The sequence below is a fragment of the Idiotropiscis lumnitzeri genome, chromosome 13, assembly GCF_059441095.1.
Source record: "Idiotropiscis lumnitzeri isolate Australia: NSW breed Sydney's pygmy pipehorse chromosome 13, RoL_Ilum_1.0, whole genome shotgun sequence".
NCBI classification, from domain to species: domain Eukaryota; kingdom Metazoa; phylum Chordata; class Actinopteri; order Syngnathiformes; family Syngnathidae; genus Idiotropiscis; species Idiotropiscis lumnitzeri.
The window spans coordinates 1,394,372-1,421,164 of NC_142403.1; the positions used below are offsets into that span (position 1 = coordinate 1,394,372).

General features: G+C 46.9%; 1 protein-coding gene across 1 annotated transcript in view; it reads right to left on the bottom strand.

Moving 5' to 3' along the window:
- Positions 1 to 3,095: 3,095 nt before the first annotated feature.
- The window catches only part of ntmt2 (N-terminal Xaa-Pro-Lys N-methyltransferase), a 47,143-nt gene continuing 23,445 nt past the window's right edge, over positions 3,096 to 26,793 (bottom strand). The window contains exons 2-4 of the mRNA XM_088314086.1: positions 18,710 to 18,882; positions 4,255 to 4,507; positions 3,096 to 3,352 (exon numbers count right to left, since the gene is read on the bottom strand). Coding sequence (XP_088170212.1) covers positions 3,096 to 3,352; positions 4,255 to 4,507; positions 18,710 to 18,882 — 683 coding nt within the window. The remainder of the gene's footprint in view (positions 3,353 to 4,254; positions 4,508 to 18,709; positions 18,883 to 26,793) is intronic.

Below are 26,793 nucleotides of genomic sequence, written 5' to 3' on the forward strand. Positions count from 1 at the left end.
CCTGGGCTGCTCCCTGGACTCTGTGGACTCAGTGGGGGGCAGGAGGATGACGGCAAAACTGTCATCAATGCTGGACAAACCAGCCCACCCACTCAATGACACTCTGAGAACACTTTACAGCTCCTTCAGTGACAGACAAAGAGAGATTTCGCCGCTCCTTCCTGCCGACTGCTGTCAGACATTTTAACAAGAACATTGGGTCAGGCCTACAAACAGGAGGGCATTAGTGCAATTGTGCAGTCCTAGGATGCAATATTAACTACTACTGTACTTCAGCCAAGGGTGTACTTAAACATCGACCAATGATGTATTTTGTTTACCATTACAGTATTCTTATTACAATACTTCTATCACTGTAGTATTTCTACCACTGCAGGATGTTCACTATTACAGTACTTTTATCATTGCATTACTTTTATAATTACTGTATTTCCTATCATTGCGGTACTTTTACTATTACAATACTTTCATCATTGCAGTATTTTTCTATCGTTGCAGTACTTATACTATTACAGTACTTTTATCATTGCAGTATATTTTATCATTGCAGTACTTTTACCATTACAGTACTTTTATCATTGCAGTATTTTCTATCATTGCAGTACTTTCCTGCCATTTCAGTACTCTCACCATTACAGTACTTTTATCATTGTAATATCTTTATCATTGCAGTATTTTCAATCATTCAGTAGTTTTTATCATTACAGTGTTTCCCCCTCTGTATAATGGACAGGCATTAGGAGTGTTTCCTTACACTAGATACGTTTATACTGTGTATATTTGCATGCTTTTTATGAATGTCTGCTGCTAATGTTATACATTAACGGCTACATTACGCCGCCGACTCTGTGTGATCTATATCTTTGCTGCTGTAACACTTCAAATTTCCCCATTGTGGGACTAATAAAGGACATCTTTATCTTTATCTTTAGAGGAGCTATAGCTTTAGCTATGTGCTAGCAGCTAGGCTATCGCGTCCATCTCTGAGATGTTCTCTCGTATGGTGTCGCCTCCGTTAATGGGCTGTTGTCACTTGTCAAACCTTGCTTCTCACTTTGAACCTTTAGCACAAGCTCAGAGTTAACAGCATAGTTGTGTTGTGGGTGGTGAAAACGGTTGGACACACTGTTTTGGGTACCTACGACGCACTTTGTAGTTCGCGTTCTTTTGCTCAAACATCGTCTTTATGGAACCCAAAACATTTCCAAACGACAAATGTTGAATTTCTTTTCGGGACAAGCGCAACAGGAACAACTTCAACTAACGTTACTTCGTCTTCAGCTGTATTGTCAGCCGCTTCTGGATTTGAATCACCAGCTACGACCGCGTCTGTTTTCTTTCTTGTTCGGATGGGTGGAGTCACGTGACTACACGCGCTGTAGCCGTCTTAAAGGGGCATGAACATAGCCGCTGAGAGAATAGACTTTTCTTTTGTTTTTAAACACCGAATTTACCGACATGGGCAAAATTGTCAGGGCTCGCTGGTAGGCGAGGTGGAGGAGGACCCAACAATTGCGGGAAGCCGAAGAGGGTAGATTGGAAGGGGAATTTATTGAACAATCAAACGAAGGTAGACAAAGAACTGGGACAAACAAAAACGTGGCAGGAAACAAAAATAACAAAGGCACACGAAACGTGACGGGGAACTCGGACGGTGACGATTAACGTGAACGGACACGAGAACGAGAGGAACAGGCTATCGGGAAATTGGCGTCACAAGGAGCAACCGAGTATAGAGGGTGTAAAGGGCGCAATGCACCGACGCTCAGCAGTCGGCACGGGGTGTTTAAATAGTCTGTTAATTAGCAGTGCAAATGAGAGTCAGGTGCGAGGCTAACGGGGAACCAGTGGGTGGCTGGTGGGCGCGTCTCTCCAGCCAGATGAGAAGGGAACGGGAACGAGCGCTGGAGGAAACGCCCCCACTCAGCTGGGAAAATAAACAAAGCAACGACATGGCATGGGAAGTGAAAATCATAACCCAAAAAACCTGACATGACCGACACGGGTCATGACAAAAATGATGTCGGTCATTGTAATAAATTTCGGTAACGGTAAATTTTCGGTTTATCGCCCAGCCCTAGGGTCATGCCCTCTAAAACAGAGCCGTACCATATTGAATCGTAATCCTACTGAATCTAACCGAATTATTTCACCATTTTAACAGAACATTCAACTGTCTTTTAATGGTATTGCAACCCATGTATCATGTATCAAGATATGTATGAAATTGTCTTTTACTGGAGAGATGCTCACCCCTAGTGCTCTACAAATAAAAGTTACTTTTTTTACTCATTTATTTTTTTCTTTCTGGGAAAGATTAAGAATGGAATTAAAGCTATTTAATTTGGGGATTATCCATCCATCTGTAGCCTATCCCAGATAATTTAGGATAAGAGGAATTTTATATTGGGCTAATTCAGTCGTGAGCAAACTACGGCCCGTTAAACATTTTAATCCGGCCCGCCGAACTTGAAAAAAATTTAAATGAATAAACCTTGTTAATATTTTATTTTCTAAATACTGTGGTGTGTCAAAGACAAAGACAAAGACAAGATATTTTGTTTTTATGCTTTTGTTTGCTTTTAAAATTAAATGTATTTTTTTTCTCCAGTGAGATGATGTTACCAACATACTCCATCCATTTGCTCCTGGTCACGCCCCTCTGTCAAATTTTAGAACCAATTGTAGCCCACCAATTAAAAAGTTTGCCCACCCCTGGGCTAATAGCTAGTCAATCAGAAGGAAATGAGGCAATGACCAGGTCTTGAGCCCAGACCAGTTATTTGATTAAGTATACTGTCAATGACTGTGAGTAATTTAACATTATCAATGTAGATGTACGACACAGGGAGGAGGGGTAGCATCTTGAAACAGAAAGTTTGTAAAATAAATGGAAAAGAAAAGTGTTTTGCGCCTCTTCCTGTGGTCAATCCACCTGTCCAAAAACTATTGACAGTCTGCCACAAAATGAAAAAAAGAGAGAAAAACTGTCGAATCTGTGCAGTGGTATCTATTTTAAATGGAAATTGAGGTTGCTGAATGAACTTAACTAAAAGTGCATTTGTCTAATCAAACATAAATTACTTTGCTAAATTCTATTTCATTGCAATCATCCATACAGGCATGATGACCTCTGGGAAGCCCTCCTGCTTCTCAACAGCCAAGACTTCTAGGCCAGCCTTGTAAATAATGTTTTTCATGATGTCCAGGTGGCGACTTATGCTGCTGTCAATGGTGTCCAGTTTGCAGCCCTGTCGTGCCATATTGTCTTTTATAATAATGACACCATTTAAACGCAAACTCTTCTTACAGCGAATAAGGAAGTTCATCAGGTCTTTGTCTGTCAGGTGGCCTACAGAGAAACAAAAAAATAATGAAGATATTTATTTTCTGGACACTTAGGGGCATATTCTCTCAATGGTGCACAAGTCAATTCCTTCTGTTTGTTTCTTGTGGACTTTCAAGGTACAGCCATTTTCCCATCTCGGCAACTGACACACCCACTATGCGTAACCTGTAAATATGTGTGGAGCCACCAAAGGCGAGTGATTTGGTGAAGCCGGAAGGTGGCTGACAATGGTGCTATCACATAAAGACAGGGAACTCCTTTACATGCACACCACGTCTCCATCCGGAGGTGTTTAATCGGGTTAATGGGGATAATATTATCGTATTGTACTGAGTCGACGCACGCGCGTCGTTGGTTTAGCTGCGTCTTCTTTGTTGGTTAGAATACTTTGTCTACATTGGTTTAGCAGTTTCTTCTTCTTTGGTTTAAATGACTCATCTTCATGTTTGGAGGCCGCTGACTCTGCCTACAACACATTCTCTGCCACGGCATTGGTATGCATTCTTATTTTTTCTATCGAACAGTTTATCTGAGGCATTTTCTGTTGATATTGATCACATAGCTATCACGATACATATTGATATTGAATTATCGTCCAGGCCCCATATTACAGAAATGGATGAAAAACTAACGATGCATTCTGGCTTAGTCCGTATTTTTTAAAAAACTTCTCGTCCTCCAGCCTCTATCCACAAAATGGGCTGCTGCTAGATCAGATTTTCCTAAAACCCATCACTATCATCATCACTACAATAGTGCACAATCACGATTGACCCCTCTGAAGGTGACGTGGGCCGATATTAGATAAACACCGACAATGGATTATGCCTTCCATAATACCAAGCAAGAGGATATGCTGATTATTCAAGGGACTGCAGTATCGTAATCTTAGGATATCTACTTACATGCCACCCACTGCATCCAGATGACATCATATTTGTTTTTTGGAGGTGTAAATTCTTGTAGATTATAGCAGTAGTAGGTCTCAATGCGTTCTGCATCATCACCCAAGTAATCCTCATGTGCATGGAGGAGGAAGTGCTCCATCATGTCTGCCATCTCCATTTTCTCAAACACTGGGAGGAGAACTCCTTTGGTCACACGACCTATACCCGAGCCACAGTCCAGAGCACAGAGAGTGTCAGCCTTTCCAGGGCCCTTAAGATGGAAAAGAAATTAAACCTACTGTCAGAATGAATTTCTTTTGTGAAAATGTGAAATAAAATAGATCAAGACAATTTGGAAACACATTTTTGATATGCAGTAAACCCCCCTCCATTTGGGATTATGTTCCAGGCAACCCACATAATAACTAGAATCTGCTCTAGAGACCATAGTAAAATATTCCCAAGGCATTATTATAGCATAATTTACATTTCATTTTGAAAGTATTTAAACACACAAATAATATAAACACAGAGAAAGAGCAAGGACACTGGGTAACATTCAGTGGTAGGCAGTGATGAAGATCTTCAAGGCCTCTGCTGGCCTAACAGAATCATGAAATAGCAATTTATGATAAAGTTTATTTTCATTGAAGGATTGTATTACAATTATTGGCATTATTTTAAACATTTATGGGACAGAATGTCAATTAGTAGATTTAGCACGTTCATATTTACTGAATATGTTAAACATTGATTAAACAGAAGAATTTATCAAATGAAACTCGAAGTACCGTGCACAGGACTGACTGGGATTGTAGTCATGGTGTTTACTGATTAATTGTATTATTCTCATATGCTAAATTAATATTACTTTGTTTAAAAGTGTGAACTCTGTTGAAATTTTCAGTTGTGCGCAGTGTTGTTTTCGTCAACGATGACGATGACGAAAATATTTCGTTAACGCCCCTTTATTTTACTGAAGTTAAGCCAGCCACCACTCTTATTTTCAATGCTGTGCAATACGGTGCATTACGGTAATGCGCCGAAAACTCTTGTTGATGGCCACCTTCAAAATACAAGTTATGAAACTCCAGTATGCACGTCAGTGGTTTGGATTTAAAATAATGTTATTAAACGTCTATATTCACCCAGGGGGAATGCAAACTGACTCAGAATTGCACCAAAAATGTTATGAATTAAGAAAGAAAGAGAAATCAATGTTAACTGGAGAGCAATGGCTGATATTACAACTGATTTAATAAAAAATAATTAAAAATTAAGTTTTTGTTATCCTGCAACCAGACTACTGCCGAGGCACACCAGGCCACCCAAGGTATCCAACCAAGGTACTTTCATCAAAATCTGATGTGGCATTTCAAAATAAAACGCCAAAGTAATATCAAAATTTGACCTTTACACCAGATTTAGAAAATTCATTAAAAATTAAGTTTTCGTTATCCCGCAACCAGACTGGTTCTGGGACACACTAGACCACCCCTGGTATCCAACCAAGGTACTTTCATCAAAATCTGATGTGGCATTTCAAAATAAAATGCCAAAGAAATATCAAAATTTGACCGTTACTCCCGATTTTGAAAATTCATTAAAAATTAAGTTTTCGTTATCCCGTAACCAGACAAGTGCTGGGACAAACTAGGCCACCCCAGGTATCCAACCTAAGTACTTTGAATGAAATCTGATGTGGCATTTCAAAATAAAAGGCCAAAGAAATATCAAAATTTGACCGTTACACCCGATTATGAAAAATCATAAAAAATTAAGTTTTTGTTATCCCGCAACCAGACCAGCGCTGGGGCAAACTAGGCCACCCCAAGTATCCAACCAAAGTACTTTCATCAAAATCTGATGTGGTGTTTCAAAATAAAAGGCCAAAGAAATATCAAAATTTGACCGTTACACCCGATTTTAAAAATTCATTAAAAATTAAGTTTTCGTTATTCCGCAACCAGACCAGCGCTGGGGCATACTCGGCCACCCAAGGTATCCAACCAAGGTACTTTCATCAAAATCTGATGTGGCATTTCAAAATAAAACGCCAAAGAAATATCAAAATTTGACCTTTACACCCGATTTCTAAAATTCATTAAAAATTAAGTTTTTGTTATCCTGCAACCAGACTGGTTCTGGGGCACACTAGGCCACCCCTGGTATCCAACCAAGGTACTTTCATCAAAATCCGGTGTGGCATTTCAAAATAAAAGGCCAAAGAAATATCAAAATTTGACCTTTACACCCGATTTCTAAAATTCATTAGAAATAATGAGAAAATCACTTTCTTAAAAGAAAATGGAATGTTTTGGCTGCTTGTGTAAAGGACACATCAGTAAAGACTGTAAGAAGCGATTAAACCGTATCAATTGCAGTTTCCGACATCCAAAAATTCTGCACATCCACCAGACGAAAGAAGACAGATACAGAAAAGGAGCCGACAGACCCAAAAAAGACAGACAATGACGAAATGGTGGAAGGCAATGCCGTAACCTCTGTGCAGTCGAGTGGTCTCTCTGGGGCTGGTGAAGACAACTGCAAGTTGTCAATTGTACCTGTGGAGGTGAAATCCAGGAAGGGGAGTGAATTAGCCCATACATTTGCATTTCTTGACCAAGGCAGTACTGCATCATTTTGCACAGTTGGACTAATGGAGAAGTTGAATATGCAAGGAAAGAAAACCAGCATTACTATAGGCACATTGGGTCAATGGAAGGTTGTTGAAACCAACATTGTTTCCGGCCTAGAGATTGCTGGACTGGACAGCAGCGACTTTTGTGATGTCCCGATTTTATATACAGTAATCCCTCATTTATTGCGGGGGATACGTTCCAAAAATAAACCGCGATAAGCGAAATCCGCGAAGTAGACAGCTTTATTTATTTTTATTATTTTACAATGCATTTGATATGATGCATTGTTGTGGTTTCTTTGTGCGTGTAGATGGGAAGTTGTGGTCCTGCAGTGCCACCTTGTGGCATTGCTGTGTTTGTTTTAAGCGTGTTATTTCTTCTATTTCTTTTTTTTTTGTTATTCAACTTCTGGGTCACTTTGAGACGTGTGCTCATATGTTGACAGAGGAGCGGTAAAAAAGCCATTTATATTAACACACACTAGATCAGGGGTGCCCAATCTTTTTCAACATGCGAGCTACGTATAATATAACAAAGTCCAAGTGATCTACCTACTTAATTTATGTATTTATTCAAAAATAGAATTAGAATTCTTTATAGGTACGGTATATACTGACGCATAACTGCATGAAACCATATTGCACAATACAACTAGTGCACAAGGGGTCACTGATGGTGTAGTGGTACACTCGCCCGAGTTGTGTGCGGGCAGCTTGGGTTCAATTCCCACTCAGTGATGGTGTCTATGTCTGCTCTGTGACTGGCTGGCGACCAGTTCAGGGTGTAGTGCGCCTTTCGCCCGAAGTCAGCTGGGATAGGCTCCAGCACCCTCCCGCGACCCTGTACAGGATAAGCGGTGTGGATAATGACATGACAACTAGTGCACATTTTCTGCCCTTACTTTACTGATGACTTGCGCTGAATGGAATGAGTCAAGAATAGAGTCCGAACAGCAGCTGCTGATAGTGAGCCTTGCGCACGCCCCCCAATGAACATTAGGCACGTTGGATGGGTACTTGGACTTAATAATTGCTTGCACTGCGGCTGCTGGTTGTGGTGGTGGACGGCTCCTCCATCCCGCGGGTCATTCTCCAGCACCGGGGAAACTGCAATTGCATGCCTTCGCGCATCGTCCGCTTCCCCCTTGGCCTGCCTGCTCCCCAGCCAGCCCGAGGCGCCTCGCCACGAAGCCCACCACAAAACAAAAATCCTCCTCTCACTCTGTGTGGAAATACTTAGCTTACATGTTCCCATAACATTTTTATACTTTAATTATTTGTTTTAGAGTAGACGGAACAAAATGGAAACTGCTAATTTTGCTAGTTAGCGCTCTTGTATGTGCATGCGCGGTGAGGCATGCAACAAGTCTATGACTGGCTGCTCTGCATGCGATCGACCGACACCCCCTTTGCAAACTCCTGGTCGATCGCGACCAACGCAATGGACACCCCTGCACTAGGTATAGAGCATTAATTTGATTGTTTTGGGAAAGAATTGACATTGTGATTTTTTGTGATTTTACATTGTCCGTAGCTCAGAATCTTGATGTGTATCCCAAGTTTAGGCAAGATAGCTGACTGTCGGAACTGCTAACTAGCGCCCTTGGAGAGCGGAATGAGGTAATAATATAATATAATAATAATATTGCCTTTATTAGTCCCACAATGGGGAAATTCGAGATTCGAACCCAGGCCTCCTGGGGAGACTGGGTCCTGAACGCGGCGCCTTAGACCACTCGGCCATCCTGGCAGGTACGGTAGTGTATAAAATGTTAAATATATCAAAAATATAAATTATTAGTTGGATGGCAAACTGAAATGGTGTCATTTTATTCATTTGTATTTCTTCATTCCTTTATATTGAGTTGATTGGAGCCAGTTCTTATTGTGCTATATTTTATTTTATGTTAGGAATTTACAAAGATTAATGTTTAGTGATTATAGGTAAACTATGGGATTTAGAATTTAGAATTTACTGTGTTGTAAATAATGTTGTAGTTAATTTGATTATTCAGATTTGTGATTGACTGCGCATGCGCGTGTGGCGAGATCCCCCACCCTGTGTAAACAGCTTTTGACCGTTCCCATAGTGTTCTCATAGTTCAAGTAGATGTTATCTGTTCATTGCACTGAACGACATTGCTCACTGTACTGAATTCTAAAACTTTTAATACAAGAAGATGAAAGATTTCCTTTGGGTCCGTGTGAGTTCTTGAATGAAAGTGAAAACTGTGGCTAAAATGATGTGTCGCTACGGACGAGTCAGAACAACCTTCGACTGCCCGCACTGATTAACGAAGCTTACGAGAAAAGTGAATTTCTGCCGTTACAGAAGCGTTGTGTATACATTATTGATGTGTGAATTATCTGTGAAACTACTATCACAATTTGTGTTTTTCTGTTGTTCTGCACTTTTCACTGTGCAGAATGCTAAACATGCTTGTTCAGAGATAAAAGATTAGCGACACCGTTTGAAACTCTCTGCGTCCTTCCTTATTCAAAATCCAACGGGCCACTACACAGAGCACAATACCACTGTAAAAAGAAGCAGCAAAGCCGCGATAGGTGAAGCCCGATATAGCGAGGGATTACTGTACACAAAAGACATTGCCTGTACACAAAGGAAATATCCCATGTCAGTGTGACATTGATAAGTGGCCTCATCTGAGTGATGTGCATCTGTCTGACGCCAACTTGGACATTGAGTTGCTGATTGGTTTGGATGTGCCCAAGGCATTAGAACCACTAAATGTCATCAGAAGTGTTGGAGATGGTCCCTATGCAGTGGAAACCATGCTTGGACGGACAGTCAATGGACCACTTGGAGGGAAAAATAATGACACCCTGGAAAAGGGTGTGAACTAGATATCCGTTCTGAAGCTGGATGATGTGTGGGAACGACAGTTCAAGACTGACTTCCCAGAATACATCAGAAATCACCATGAACCTTCCAAAGAAGATGAACAGTTCTTGGAGTTGGTCAAAAAAAATCATCCAAACTGGTCAATGGCCATTATAATATTGGACTGCCATTCAGAACAAGCCAAATCCACATGCCTGACAATAGACGTGTTGCCGAACAGCGCACGTTGAACTTGATTTAAACGGTTCAAGAAGGATCCTATCTTTCAGTCAGAGTACACCAACTTCATGTCTGATAAGATATCCAGGCTATGCTGAGAAGGTACCGGATGAGGTGCTGGAGCGGAATGATGGCAAGAAATTCTACTTACCACATCATGGAGTCCTGCATCCACAGAAAAAGAAACGACGGGTTGTCTTTGCTCCAGTCGTCTTGACAGCCAAGAGAATGTCGAGAATAGATTGGTTGGGATGATCAAATACCATACTGCATCATACAAAAATGGATGAGCTGGATCAGAGATCATCATCAACTGGAGGACTATAAAGTTGATTGATGCTTCAAGCCCATCAACTTTGGAACAGTAAAAGCTGCTCAGCTATGTAAGGACAGATACCTATTGCTACATGACGATCGTGACCAGGCACATTGTGCATTTCTCATGAGGAAAGCGAGAGTGGCTTCATTAAAGCCTTCCACTATCCCTTGTAGGGAGTTGACCGCTGCAACAATGGCAAGCAGGATGGACACAGTATTGAGGAAGGAGCTCCAAATTGAATTGGGAGACTCCATTTTCAGGACGAATAGCACTACCGTGCTAAACTACATCAATAACAAAACCTCAAGATTTAGAATTTTTGTGGCAAACAGAATTTCCCAGATTGTCAAGGTGTCACGAGCACAGCAATGGAGACACATCAACTCTGCTGACAATCCAGCAGACATGGCCTCTCGAGGCCCGACGGTCAAGGCTTTTCTTATGAAGGAGATCTGGCCAGCTTGACCTCCATTTGTTCGGCAGCCAAAAGATAATGTACTCAGAATCCAGATGGACTGGAGGAAACTTTGCCCAAAGATAACATTTATGGGCAGAATTTCTAGGTGCAGCCAAGGCAGTGGGGAGATCCGGTTTGGTGGCCTCAGTATTGCGTCTCTTTTTGCAGATGATGTGGTACTTTTGGCTTCTTGAAGCCATTATCTCCAACACTCACTAGAGCGGTTCGCAGCCGAGTGTGAAGCGTTTGGAATGAAAATCATCCAAATCTGAGAACATGGTTCTGGAGTGCCCTTTCCAGGTTGGCGAAGAGATCCTGCCCCAAGTGGAGGAGTTCAAGTATCTTGAGGTTTTGTTGACTAGTGAGGGGAGGATGGAGTGTGAGATCGACAGGCAAATCGGTGCAGCGTCTGCTGTGATGCGGACCCTGTATCGGTCTGTCGTGGTGAAGAAAGAGTTGAGCCAAAGGGCAATACTCTTACGAGTCGATTTACGTTCCTACCCTCAACTATGGTCACGTGCTGTGGGTCGTGACCGAAAGAACAAGATCTTGGAAACAAGCGGGCAAAATTAGTTTCCTCCGCCGTGGGCTCTCCCTTAGAGATAGGGACTCAGAGTCGAGCCGCTGCTCCTCCACGTTGAGATGAGCCAGATAAGGTGGCTCGGGCATCTGACTGATTAGGATGCCTCCTGGATGACTCCCTGGTGAGGAGTTCAGGGCATGCCCACCAGCAGGAGGCCCCAAGGATGACCCAGGACACGCTGGAGAGACAATGTCTCGTGACTGGCCTGGGAAAGACGTGGCTGGTGAGAGGGAATTCAGGGCTATATATATATATATATATATATATATATATATATATATATATATATATATATATATAAGCGATGTAAAGATTTATCGAAAATCGATTTAATATCAATATAATCTGCTTAACATATGCATCAATATAAAAAATAAAAGAATCGATTCCTAATGCTGTTGTCCCATGTTGGTGCTGTAAACAAACTGCACACCTACGCTACTTAATACGATATAAACTTCCCTTTCATAGCAACACTGCAGAGAAAAACGAGCATTTATAAAGGAAAAACGTTGCAGCTGACGCCCGATTTAATTTACAATAACGTAATTTTTGACGTAGCCAGCTGTAGTTAGCACGCACAGGCTAGCATGTGCATCTGATGGAACGTCGCACGTGATGTCCTGTTGTGGTACGGTAACATAATATAGCGTCTACTGTGGATTGTGGCGGCGTCAGTCAGCTAAATCACGTGTATTAAAAATCAAAGCATGGTTTTTATTTACGCGTGATTGACATCGAAACAGCAAGAGCACAAGTGCTAACTTGTGAACTTGACCGCGTGTTACGTTTACGGAGTTGGAAATTTCACGACCCACAGCAATATGGTGCAGCTGCAGCCACAAATGGGCGCTCCCATTTTATAATGGAATTCCCCGTTCTGACAATGGGGACGCCCCCTCACACCAAGGGCCACGCCCGGTGTCGGCTGTTCTCTATGGCGTTAGATTTACGCCACAATTACGGAAGCGTAATGTAATGTCACATTTCTCAAACAGTCGCATTCTAACACGCTGTTGTTATTGTTTTAGTAATAACAATATATATATCTATATATATATATATATAGATATATATATCTATATATATATATATATATATATATATATATATATATATAAAAGGCACGGTGGCCGACTGCGACTGGTTAGCACGATGGCCTCACAGTGAGAGACAGCATCGGGCGTGGGTTCAATCTCGGCTCCGGCCATCCTGTGTGGAGTTTGCATGTTCTCCCCGTGCTTGCGTGGGTTTCCTCCGGGTACTCCGGTTTCCTCCCACATTCCAAAAACATGCATGGCAGGCCGATTGAACACTCTAAATTGCCCCTGGGTATGAGTGTGGATGGTTGTTCGTCTCTGTGTGCCCTGCAATTGGCAATTTTCTTTTTTTAATAATTTTTTTTTTCAAATTTCTTTGATTGGCTTAATGTTATTGTCCCTAGTTAGATGGTTAGATGTGCTTGCATAAACGTTTTTCTGTTCGTTTTATTTATTAATTTAAAATAAAAAATCACCTCTCTGAGTTGTGCATTTGCGTCTTCATCATCGTTTTGCAATAGCACCACGTCACTCTATTTATATTACACCATATGGAAAGCGCTATGTTACAGATCCAGCTGTTGTGAAATGCGCAATAAAATAAAGTTGTATTGTATTTTTTTACCCCACCTTTGAGTTACAATTGAACTGTCACAGCCAATCAGAAATAGCCCTGGTGTCCGACTCCTGATAGGTTAAGAATCGTGGCACAATTGTCACGCCGGGGAAGGTGCTCCTCTTCGGCTTACTGTGACGCGAGCATGCGCTCCTCCTCCGGAGCTTCCATTCGGTTAAACTTAAGGGCCGCTTGGAACCGCCCGTGCCCGGGGAAGGTGCTCCTCTTCGGCTTACTGTGACGCGAGCATGCCCTCCTCCTCCGGAGCTTCCATTCGGTGAAACTTAGGGGCCGCTTGGCACCGCCTGTGCCTGGGGAAGGTGCTCCTCTTCGGCTTACTGTGACGCGAGCATGCCCTCCTCCTCCGGAGCTTCCATTCGGTTAAACTTAGGGGCCGCTTGGCACCGCCCGTGCCCGGGGAAGGTGCTCCTCTTCGGCTTACTGTGACGCGAGCATGCCCTCCTCCTCCGGAGCTTCCATTCGGTTAAACTTAGGGGCCGCTTGGAACCGCCCGTGCCCGGGGAAGGTGCTCCTCTACGGCTTAACTGCCACACACGCCGGCCGGAGCTCTGGTACGGTCCGAACCGCGCGAAACGTCGCCATCAATCGTCCACTCTCTTCTTCGTCCACTCCTCTTCGGCGCACGCCGGCCGTCTAACCGCTCCAGCGCCCCCTCGTGCCGCTCGGCGAAACTACAATGCCCCCGAATATTTTTTAGACCCGCGAAGCACTGAACCCGCGAATGGTGAAGCGCGAAGTAGCGGGGTTTCACTGTATATCTATATCTATCTATCTATATATATTTATATATATATCCATCCATCCATCCATTATCTATACCGCTTCTCCTCACTAGGGTCACGGGGGCGCTGGAGCCTATCCCAGCTATCTTCGGGCAGTAGGCGGGGGACACCCTGAACTGGTTGCCAGCCAATTGCAGGGCACACAGAGACGAACAACCATCCGCACTCACACTCATACCTCGGGGCAATTTAGAGTGTTCAATCGGCCTGCCGTGCATATTTTTGGAATGTGGGAGGAAACCGGAGTACCCGGAGGAAACGCACGCAGGCACGGGGAGGACATGCAAACTCCACACAGGATGGCCAGAGCCGGGATCGAACCCACGACCGATGATGTCTCTCACTGTGAGGCCATCGTGCTAACCAGTCGGCCACCGTGCCGCCATATACATATATATATATATATATATATATATATATATATATATATATATATATATATATAGATATATATATATATATATATATATATATATATATATAGATAGATAGATAGATTGATAGAGACAGAGAGAGTGAAAAATCACTCCTTTTTTTGACTGCATATGAAGAGAGTGGGGGCTGATCAAATTAAAGTTTCTGAGGGTGCTAGGGTCTGAGAGATGTTGAATCTTCAAAGTAAAGACACACACATACATTACTATGGGTCGTAGTCCATACACCAGGCGCGTCACATTACAGGGCGTCTCGTCTGCTTTGGGGAACATTTAGGACTTTAAAGTGTGCCTTATGGTCGTGAAAATACAGTACTCCTGTCTCGCTTCCCTGCGTTTTGGTCTTCCTCCACCTCAACCCTCCCACCAAAACCTGACAAAAGCTGTGCTTTTAAGTTTACGGGGAACAATTGATTCACCAAGGAGTTACTTGGGGAAAAAAAAGGAGATGTATTGTTCTTATTACTACCTCCAGAATTCAGTCATGACTATGCTATTGAGCTGAGCGACCTGATGTTTATGTGCAGGAAAGAGGAAATTAAGACGTACTGACAATGTGACTTCTGTGCGTAATGTACAAAAATCCAAATTTGACTCGCCCACTTACTCATTGGCCATTTCCAGGATTGACTGTTCTGGCTGGCTGCTAGCACCTTGCATCTGAAACAAGGATGCATCTTGTTGTGCAATCTGATGCAAAGGCGGAGGCGCTGATGTTGACAGACTTAGATTGGAATTGCTGGCAGGTTCTGTGCTTGATGTTGGAGTGCCAAGCAGCCAAGGTGGAGAGCATACTTTTTGAGGGTTCTGGTCCTCAAGTGGAACAGAAGCTCTCAGGTCCCGCATTTCTACCAACAGGATCTCTTCTCTCCTACTTTTTGCTGCTAATAAGACTCATCATCGTCAACAGTTGTTCTCCTGAAGTGGAACTGCTGTGGCGACCGGTGCAGCTGCACAAGATTGCTTCAATGCTTTATTCTGCACTGATGATGATGACAATAGTGACTGGGATTGCAGTCCTGTGGGCTGTCTTGGAAGGTGAATTGGCTTTTTCCAACTAGCTGCCCCACTTTTGACACCGTATGTTACAGGGTCCTCTTTCGCCTATTCCCAAATGAATGGCATAATCACAATTTTTACAGCAGTGTAATTTATTGTGCAAAGCTCCCAAAGTTCAACAAGGTCAACAAAGTCTACACAAAATAAAACTCAAAACTAAAAGCAGTTATGTTGTATGAAGCACAAGCACCAAGAAGGTCCTCTTGCAAAGTCCATTTTGTTCATACCTGAGCGTGAAGCTGTACCGTAACTGCACTGTTGACCAGACTCACCTACAGCACGTGGTTTAAACAGCCTCTGTTGAACGTGTTCCTTTAGTTGTGGGCATCTAAGCTTTACGTTTTTTTGTTCGTTTGTTTTCACCCTGTTGTTGCAGTCATTGAAATTTTCGCATTTGTATTATGATTCTATTATTTTTATCTTTACCGTTGCATGGCAGCACAGTGGTCGACTGGTTCGCACGTCCGCCTCACAGTTCGGAGGTGGAGGTTTCGATTCCAGGTTCTGGCCTTTCCTATATGGAATTTGAAATTTTCCCCGTGCCTGCCTGAGTTTTCTCCGGGTACTCCAGTTTCCTCCCACATTCCAAAGACATGCATGGTATGTCGAGTGAATGCTCTAAATTTTCCATAGGTGTAATTGTTGTGCGAGTGGTTGTTTGTCTTTGGGTGCCGCAATTGGCTGTCAAAGGTTCAGGATGGACTCTGCCGACTGCCCGTAGACAGCTGCGATAGGCTCCAGCATGCCCGCAATCCTTATGAAGATTAGCAGTTCAAATAAATGGATGGTTGTATGAATTTTTTTCAGCTTTAATGTATGAATGGGAATGGCGGCACAGTATGTTCACTCAATTAATCGTTGGCAAATTCGAACTGGCTGCACTGACTCATTCAAGAACATGAAATTACCCACACAACCCTCTCTCTACAGCACAGGTGTCTAACTCCCGTCCTAGAGGGCCCTCCTACATGTTTTCCATCTCTCCTGGCTGCAACACACTTGATTCAAATGAACAGGATATTTCATATTTCATCAGACCTTGCTGATGAGCTGATCATTTGAATCAGGTGTGTTTCAGAATTTGAAAACGTGCACAAAAGCGGCCCTCCGGGACTGGAGTTTGACACCTATGCTCTACAGCAGCCATCACCAAATGGCGGACCGCGGTCCGGATCCGGACCGACAGATGGTTCGGACCGGACCCATGACCAATCTATGATTTTTTTTCAGGGCGCATTCGCAAACGTTGACGCTGCAATTCAAGTTAATACGGAAAGGGCGTCACTGATTTGAGCCAATCAAATCTTTTGTTTACGACCCACTGCCAATTGCGCAGCAGACCGGAAGAGAGTGCTGCTGACAGTATGTCTTGCTAAAAAGTAAGCAAGGTCGATGCATGTTGTTTTAAATGAATGGACGGAGAAATTTAGTTTTGTTCTGGCTGCAGCCGATTCAAAACCAGTGTGCATCATATGCTCCGAAACCGTCGCAACATTGCGAAGCGCCACTACGAAACAAAGCGCCGCCCTTTTGTGCAAAGTTATCCGCTGCAGTTTGAGGTGAGCACACACAAAAACATCGAACTTCGAGTGCAGTATAACCGATTTTTACATTTTCGTTTACAGCCCAGCAGCATGCAAACGAATGTTCATTAAAAGTAAACTAAAACATTCAGTGATGGGGAAGTTGTGAAGGAGTGCTTAAATGCGGTTGCACAAACATTATTCAAAGGAAAACACAAAGCCCAGATGTGTGAAATAATCTACCAAATCCCAATGGCCCTGACTCCGTTCCAACCCAGATTTAAATCACTGGCAGGGCAGTCACAAGCTCATTATTCTCATTTAGAGAAGTTAAATGTCAGGATCGAGTGCCGATGGGCGAGGAGGAGGTGGACCCAGAATGCGAGGAAGCAGGGAAAAGGGTAAGCTAAAGGGAATTTATTAAATTAATCAAACGAGGACAAACAACGTGGCGTGGACAAACAAACGTGGCAGGGTGCGAAATGACAAAGACAAACTAAACGTGACTAAACAGAACAAAAATGACAAGTAACGAGGACCGTGACAAACACTGGGGATCGTGGGCATGGGCATGGGCATGAGCGGGGGCGAGAATGAGAATGAGAATGAGAATGAGAATGAGAATGAGAATGAGAATGAGAATGAGAATGAGAATGAGAATGAGAATGAGAATGAGAATGAGAATGAGAATGAGAATGAGAATGAGAATGAGAATGAGAATGAGAATGAGAATGAGAATGAGAATGAGAATGAGAATGAGAATGAGAATGAGAATGAGAATGAGAATGAGAATGAGAATGAGAATGAGAATGAGAATGAGAATGAGAATGAGAATGAGAATGAGAATGAGAATGAGAATGAGAATGAGAATGAGAATGAGAATGAGAAAGAGAAAGAGAAAGAGAAAGAGAGCGAGAGCGAGAGCGAGAGCGAGAGCGAGAGCGAGAGCGAGAGCGAGAGCGAGAGCGAGAGCGAGAGGGGCCGTGACAGTCCGTAAAGGGAGTAATGTCCCGACGCTGAGCTGTCGGAATGAGGTGTTCAAATAGTCCAGTCATTAAGTGAGCAGATGGGGATCAGGTGTGTGACGGTAACGGGGAACAGGTGCGTGGCTGGTGAGGAACGAGTGCTGAGGGGAAACGCCCCACTCAGCTGACAAAAACAAACACACATGGCGTGGGGGAAGGAACGTGACAAAAACAATAACAAACACACCTGACATGACTGACACGGGTCATGACATTAAAAAACATATAAAAGAAAAGGTGGTGTCAAAGCTCATTTTGAATTAGTTTTTCATGAGGACAGCCATTTTTATTGATTGTGTACTGAACATGTTGACCTGTTTTACTTGGATAATTAGGCTTTGCGTTTTTTTTTAGGCTGATTACTCTTTGATTTAAGAAAAAAAGGTAAAAGATGTTAACTCAATGCTTAGCACTTGATATATTTCTGCAGGAGATATTTTACTGTTTTTTTTCTGGAAGTGGCACCCTTAAGTTCCTGGAGCCACATTTTCTTGAATGTGAAATAAACGCCTTATATTTCTTTGACTGGCAAAGGTGTTTAATGGGAACACTGCTAAATATTTAGTATATAAGTGCGCTCTGTTGAAAATGACTAAATATTGAAACCATATTAAAATGTGAACATAGGCTAGACATTAAGGAAAGTTGGACTTTGGTTCGGACCTTTTAATAGGAAGAAATTTTAGTCGTGGACCTCTGTGACTTTTAATTGAATACCTCTGCTCTACAGTATAAGCGGTGTTGAAAATGGATGGACAGGAATGAAGGCATGCGAGTGGAAATGTTATGTCCATGCATGGTGGATCTTATTGATGGAGTCGCTCCATCACAGCATCACAGACTACAAAACATTCAGTGGTAATGATTGATTTTTTTTTTTGTCACACTTACCACAAACCTCTTTAGAAACTGGCGGGAAGCCTCTAGATCCACATGAGATATTTCCGCAAAGTCTCCCATCATTCCCTCTTCTGAGGCTGGCACATCCTCATAGAACTGTTGCGCTCTGTAGTAGAACTGTTTCTCTCCTTGAATGTACTCACATGTGACTGGAAACAGTTTCACTGTCAGGGCAAATAAAGACATTGCGTTACATTGCCACACATATGAAATAGCAATATACGAGTACAATGTTTTTTTCATTGTGAGAATGTTGAGAGATGAGCTTTCAGACAAATACAATTTTGCTTCATGCAGGGAGATTTCTGAGATGGTTATCTGCAATGTTGGCAATGGTGAAAGGACTTACCAAGAGGGCTTGACATTAACACTCAACAACTCGTGAATTTCAATTGTTGGTTGGTGACAGCAAGACCCACACTGGCTATTTATGCAGTCTGTATTTTGAATCAAAATACATACCACAATTGGCCAACTAGTCATGACATATATGGCTTGATTAGAAATTGTTAGTTTAGCAGGGAAAAACAACTAAAAGCTGAAAAATATACCTTTCTTGTTATTTATTGCACTTTCATGGCAACGTTTTTGATAAAATGATAGAAAGCATATTGGCCAACAATGTGTCATCTTGCTGGTCTACTTATCATCTTAAACTAGTAGATAAGAATCAGCACCTAACTGTATTCCAAGCATAGTGACACATGGAGGTTTTACAGACATATTTTTGATTCATGATTTCAAAAGCGCAAGTATTGGTTATTTGTGGTGGTGACTTTTATATGAGAGTAAGTGATGACCAGTGTTGTCACTAACGTGTTACTAATTAACACGTTATAGTAATCAGATTCGATCCATTGGCGGCGCGGTGGCCAGACTGGTTCGCACAATGGCCTCACAGTGAGAGACAGCAGCGGTTGTGGGTCAGATTCCAGCTCCAACCTTCCTGTGTGGAGTTTGCATGTTCTCCCCGTGCCTGCCTGGATTTCCTCCGGGTACTCCGGTTTCCTCCCACATTCCAAAAACATGCATGACAGGTTGATTGGGCACTCTAAAATGTCCCTAGGTATGAGTGTGAGCGCGGATGGTTGTTCGTCTATGTGTGCCCTGCGATTGGCTGGCAACCAGTTCAGGGTGTACCCTGTCTACTGCCCGAAGAGAGCTGGGATAGGCTCCTGCATGCCCCGCGACTCTTGTGAGGAAAAGAGGGACTGAAAATGGATGGATGTGTAAATTGATATTTTTGGCACTTCTGTTGATCTTGCCCAGTTCTGAAGCACAGAGGAAGGTGACTATGAAACAATTATTATTTTTTTTTAACCTCTGCAAGTAATCTGTTTCTTTTGTTCCATTTAACAATTCAGTGTGATCTATCTATCCCTTTAAGCTGCTCTCTTTCTCTCTCTCTCTCTCTCCCTCTCAAGGAAGAATGGTCAATAGTAAATGGGCTGTCGCTTGTATAGCGCATCACACTATTCCCTCATCCACCTGCTGATGACATTTTATCAGAAGCCACTGAGGGTTCAGTATTTTGCTCAAGGATACTTTGATGTGGTTACAATGCCCAGAGATTGAACCCACAACCTTTCATCAGGGAAACAAGCACTCTACCAACCGAGCCATGCCGCCACCCAAGAAGTACGACTTAGCAAGCATGGGCGGAAGTGGGTTCTCGTCCGTTCCTTTGCTCGTCCTGATTCGGGGAAAGTACTGCATACATTGAATTCAAATATTTGGGCTCGCAGTAGAATGAAGTCTTGAAATGCTGTTGCGTGTGTGAGTGAGTGAGAGCAAGAAAGAGAAAGAAGGAGAGAGAGAGAGAGAAAGAGAGAGAGAGAGAGAGAGAATGGTAAAATCACGGTACCAATACGCACGGCTGTGTGAAGAAGTAATTGCTAGCCAAAAGAATCATCTTAAAGGGACAGTTGATTGACCTTAAAATTTGCACTTATGTAATAGGTTTGCATGTAAAAATTACATCAGTGCTAAAATTCAACCCCCCTAAAAGACTGCAATGATTTAATGTCTTTTTTTGTGATGAGATTTTTGACAAATTAGCACACCCTTGTGGAGCTCAGCTTGTTATTTTTTCCTTCCTTTTTCAGCAGGGAGGCAAGCGTTGTAATATTTCTCGCTTTGTCAGTTCTCTTGCCTAAAACAGGGACCGATTGCCACCAAAATGCAAATGCACATTGCTCCTCTAGTCCACTCCAACCTGTGAAAGTACAAAATCGTTCTGGACAATAGTTTGTATTTATTGATATCAAACGTGAGCTGATGTGATTACCTCAGGAAAATAAAAAATAACGTGCCGATCTCTTACGCAGGCTGAAGCAGGCAAGAGCATAAATGAAAATATCCAGCGCATCCGCGCATGACCGTAGTGAGGATATGCAGTGCAGAAATGGATGGACAGACTTAAAAAAATTCGGAGCACAAAAGTTCCAGCGAGGAGGCCAACTCCACAGCCGAGTGTAGCCGCAATGGACGCTGATAAGCCGCTGATAGCCCGGAGTGGCCTTGGTGAAAAAAAGTAAGTCAAGCTAGCGCTTATGGCTGAAATTGTAATATATACCGACCTACGAACAATTAATTTTACGAAAAGCTTGTTGGAACGTATTGTGTTGGTGTATCTTGGTGGCTTGTTTAAGAAAACAGACAAAACATGACAAGAGATGCATGTAAGCTTATTCCCTCATTCTCGTTTAAGTCAGCCATGGAAAGACGAATGTTTTTTTTATGTTTTCGGAAGTTGAAGTGGGCCCAAGTAGAGATGTCCACATTCAATTTGGGGACGGTTGGTCCTGTTATTTTGACGTTATTAGCGACCTATTTACAATGGCTTTGAATGGACGATGCAGTGACTCCCACAAGGACTTGGAGGGAGGAGATGGTGGTGTGGCCATAGAGCTCATTATGTCAAGATATCGCCTTGCGGCGATGAGGAGGTGGACCCAAAAGGCGAGGAGGCAGGAGGTGGATAGGGTTAAGGGAATTTATTGACACTCTCAGCAGGGACAAACAACGGGGCGTGGACAAATCAACAACAAAAGGCAACAAAAACGAGACGGGAACGAACCAGGCGGACAGGGAATGATGACACGAGCAAAAACAGGAACGAACCGCGAGTTGTGAGAGTCCGTGGTGCAGCAACAGGGAGCCAAACGGGATAATGACCCGACACTGGGTTGAGGGCATGGGAGGTATAAATAGTCCGGTAATCAGGGGAGCAGATGGGGAGCAGGTGTGTGATCGTGAACTGGGAACAGGTGCGTGGCTGGTGAGAATGAAAACAATAACACAAAGCACATGGCAGGGAGGTGACGAAAACAATAACAAAAGACACATGGCAGGGAGGTGACGAAAACAATAACAAAAGGCTGTCATGCCCGACGCGGATCATGACAGTACCCCCCCCTCAAGGGACGGATTCCAGCCGTCCCCAAGACTAACAAAAAAGAAAAAACCATGTCCCAAAAACAAGGGTGGGCGGAAGGGGTCGGGAGGTGGGTCAACGACCCGTGATCGAGGCCGGTCTGGCGGATGCCCGGGGGGCCAGACCAGCGAGTCCTTTCGTGGCCCTTCAGGGGGCCGTGCGGGTGGCCAGACCAGTGCGTCCCGATGGGGACATTCAGGCGGACGTCCGGGACGACCCGAACTCCACCTTGAGTCCGCTGATGGGGCTGAGACGAGGGGCGGCGGCGGGACGCTGGGTGCTGCAGAGGACGGAGCTTGGACCGGCGTTGAGGCGGGCGCAGCCGAGGCAGGAACTTGGAGCGATGGCGGGACGTCGGACGCCGCCGAGACGGAGACGAGGCATGGTGGAACGCCGGACCCCGCCGGAGCCGGGACGAGACGTGGCGGTGGGACGTCGACCGCCGTCGAGGCAGGCACTTGGTGCGGCGGCTGGTCGTCGAACCCCGCCGAGACCGGAACATGGAGCGGCGGCTGGTCGTCGAACCCCGCCGAGACAGGAACGTGGAGCGGCGGCGGCGGCTGGTCGTCGAACCACGCCGAGACAGGAACGTGGAGCGGCGGCTGGTCCTCGAACCCCGCCGAGACAGGAACGTGGAGCGGCGGCTGGTCCTCGAACCCCGCCGAGACAGGAACGTGGAGCGGCGGCTGCTCCTCGAACCCCGCCGAGACAGGAACGTGGAGCGGCGGCTGGTCCTCGAACCCCGCCGAGACAGGAACGTGGAGCGGCGGCTGGTCCTCGAACCCCGCCGAGACAGGAACGTGGAGCGGCGGCTGGTCCTCGAACCCCGCCGAGACAGGAACGTGGAGCGGCGGCTGGTCCTCGAACCCCGCCGAGACCGGAACGTGGAGCGGCGGCTGGTCGTCGAACCCCGCCGAGACAGGAACGTGGCATGGCGGCTGGTCCTCGAACCCTGCAGAGACAGGAAAGTGGAGCGGCGGCTGGTTGTCAAGCCCCGCCGGGACAGGAACGTGGAGTGGTGGCGGTTCGTCGGATGCCGCCGAGGCAAGGGCGGCAGGCGGCGGCTGGTCATCGTCCACCGCCGAGGCAGGAATCTGGATCTGTAGTGGATCGTCGGACGCCGCCGACACGGAGGCGAGAAGGGACGGTGGTTCATCTGGCACCGCCGGGGCAGAGGCGAGAGGCGGCGGCGTGTCGTCCTCCACCACCGGTGCAGGAGCTTGGGGCGACGGCGGATCGTCGAGCACCGCCGAGGCAGCGACGGGAAGCGATGGCGTGTCCTCGGGCGCCGCCGGGACAGGGAATTGGGGTGGCGGCGGACCATCTGGCGCCGCCAATGGAGGGATTTGGAGCGGCCGGGGGCCGGGCGCACCAGATGCCGGGACTTGGAGCAGCGGCGGGCCAGGTGCAGCGGGGACAGGGACTGGTAGCGGACGCAGGACGTGCTCCGCCGGAACAGGGACTGGTGGCGGACGCAGAGCATGCTCCGCCGGAGCCCGGACTGGTGGCGGACGCAGAACGTGCTCCGCCAGAACAGGGACTTGTGGCGGACGCGTGGCGTGCTCCGCCGGAACAGAGACTTGTGGCGGACGCAGGGCGTGCTCCGCCGGAACAGGGACCTGTGGCGGACGCCTGGAGTGCTCCGCCGGAACAGGGGCTGGTGGCGGACGCAGGACGTGCCCCGCCAGAACAGGGACTTGTGGCGGACGCAGGACGTGCTCCGCCGGAACAGGGACTGGTGGCGGACGCAGGGCGTGCTCCGCCGGACCAGGGACTTGTGGCGGACGCAGGGCGTGCTCCGCCGGAACAGGGACTTGTGGCGGACGCAGGACGTGCTCCGCCAGAACAGGAACTTGTGGCGGACGCAGGGCGTGCTCCGCCGGAACAGGGACTGGTGGCGGGCGCAGGGCGTGCTCCGCCGGAACAGGGACTTGTGGCGGACGCAGGGCGTGCTCCGCCGGAACAGGGGCTGGTGGCGGACGCAGGACGTGCTCCGCCAGAACAGGGACTTGTGGCGGACGCACGGCGTGCTCCGCCGGAACAGGGACTTGTAGCGGACGCACGACGTGCTCCGCCGGAACAGGGACTTGTGACGCTGGCGAGGCGCCGGAGGGGGGGTCAGCAGCTCTCAGGAGGCCAGAACGGGCCCCCCCAGCTTGGGGTGAGCCGGGACGGGGCGTATCAACTGGCGGGGAGCCGGAACGGGGTTCAGCAGCTGGCAGGAAGTCCGGACGGGACTCAACAGCTGGGGAGGAGCCGGAACAGGACTCATCCGCTGGCGGGGAGCCGGCACTTGACTCATCCGCTGGCGTGGAGCCGGAACGGGGCTCGGCAGCTGGCGGGGAGCCGGGAAGGGGCTCGGCAGCTGGCGGGGAGCCGGAACGGGGCTCGGCAGCTAGCGGGGAGCCGGAACGGGGCTCAGCAGCGAGCGGGGAGCCGAGACGGGGCTCAGCAGCGGGCAGAGCGCCGGGACGGGGCTCGGCAGCTGGCGGGGAGCCGGGAAGGGGCTCGGCAGCTGGCGGGGAGCCGGGAAGGGGCTCGGCAGCTGGCGGGGAGCCGGGAAAGGGTTCAGCAGCTGGCGAGGAGCCGGGATGGGACGCTGCGGCTGGGGGGCAGCCGGGAAGGGACGCTGCGGCTGGCGGGGAGCCGGGAAGGGACTCAGCCGCTGGCGGGCAGCCGGGAAGGGACGCTGCGGCTGGCGGGCAGCCGGGAAGGGCCGCTGCGGCTGGCGGGGAGCCGGGAAGGGACTCAGCAGCTGGCGGGGAGCCGTGGCAGGGCTCAGCAGCTGGCAGGGAGTCGGGACGGGACTCAACAGCTGGCGGAGAGCCGGGACAGGGCTCAGCAGCTGGCGGGGAACCGGGACGGGTCTCAGCAGCTGGCAGGGAGTCGGGACGGGACTCAACAGCTGGCGGGGAGCCGGAACGGGGCTCATCAGCTGTCGAGGAGCCGGGACGGGGCTCAGCAGCTGGCGGGGAGTCGGAGTGGGGCTCTGGAGGCAGCGTCTGATGAGGGACCGGCACTGGAGGCTGCATGGTGTGGGCAGCTGACGGGGAGGCTACGTGGGTGGTTGCAGCTGGCATGGAGGCGTGAACCTTTTCAGCCTGCTTTAGGTCAGCCAGCTGTGCCTGCAGCGAGTAAAACTGCCTCATGCTCTCCACCGTCTGATCCTCCAGCGCCGCGATCTGAGCGGTCAGCTCCTGGAGAGTCTCCCGGGGTGGTGCCTCGGCGGCGCCCTTCCCCGCTATTGAGGCCACCCGCTCCGCTATCTGGGCCAGTTTTTCACTCAGCTCAGTGCGGCGGGAGTCCATCAGGTAGACGACCCTTGCGAGCTCGTCCTCGTAAGCGGGGTAAGCTGGTAACGAGGCAGACGTGGCGCTGAGCTGTTCGGCGGGTTGGTGGGGGGGGTCCGTGCGGCGGTGTCCATGACGCCGCCGCGAGCCCCTCGCTGGGTCCTTTTTTCGTGGTCGGGTCATTCTGTCAAGATATCGCCTTGCGGCGATGAGGAGGTGGACCCAAAAGGCGAGGAGGCAGGAGGTGGATAGGGTTAAGGGAATTTATTGACACTCTCAGCAGGGACAAACAACGGGGCGTGGACAAATCAACAACAAAAGGCAACAAAAACGAGACGGGAACGAACCAGGCGGACAGGGAATGATGACACGAGCAAAAACAGGAACGAACCGCGAGTTGTGAGAGTCCGTGGTGCAGCAACAGGGAGCCAAACGGGATAATGACCCGACACTGGGTTGAGGGCATGGGAGGTATAAATAGTCCGGTAATCAGGGGAGCAGATGGGGAGCAGGTGTGTGATCGTGAACTGGGAACAGGTGCGTGGCTGGTGAGAATGAAAACAATAACACAAAGCACATGGCAGGGAGGTGACGAAAACAATAACAAAAGACACATGGCAGGGAGGTGACGAAAACAATAACAAAAGGCTGTCATGCCCGACGCGGATCATGACACATTACCTGTTTTTGAAACTCCTTAGTTTTGTATTGTGTTCTCCAAAACAAAATGATAATCCTCAAAAAATGATACTAAATAGAGCTCGTGAATTGAAAAATGGACCATTTTGGCTGGATTATACCTTTAATCCATCCATCCATTATCTGCCACATATCCACGATCGGGTCGTGGAGGCAGCAACTTCAGCAGGGATGGCAAGACATCTCGCTCTACAGCCACATTTCCAGCTTTTCTGTAGGGATCCCAAGGCGTTCCCAGACCAGCTGGGAGACATAGTCTCTCCAGGGTGTCCTGGGTCGTCCTTGGGGCCTCCTGCCGGTGGGACATGCCCGGAATATCTCACCAGGGAGGCGTCCAGGAGGCAACCTAATCAGATGCCCGAGCCACCTCATCTGGCTCTTCTCAACGTGGAGGAGCAGCGGCTCGACTCTGAGTCCCTCCCGGATGACAGAGCTCCTCACCCTATCTCTAAGGGAGAGCCCGGACACCTTGCAAAGGAAACTCATTTCGGCCGCTTGTATCCATGCTCTCGTTCTTTCGGTCACGACCCATAGCTCGTGACCATAGGTGAGGGTAGGAACGTAGCTCGACCGGTAAATTGAGTGCTTCCCCTTTTGGCTCAGCTCCTTCTTCACCACAACAGACCGATACAGCTTCCGCATAACAGCAG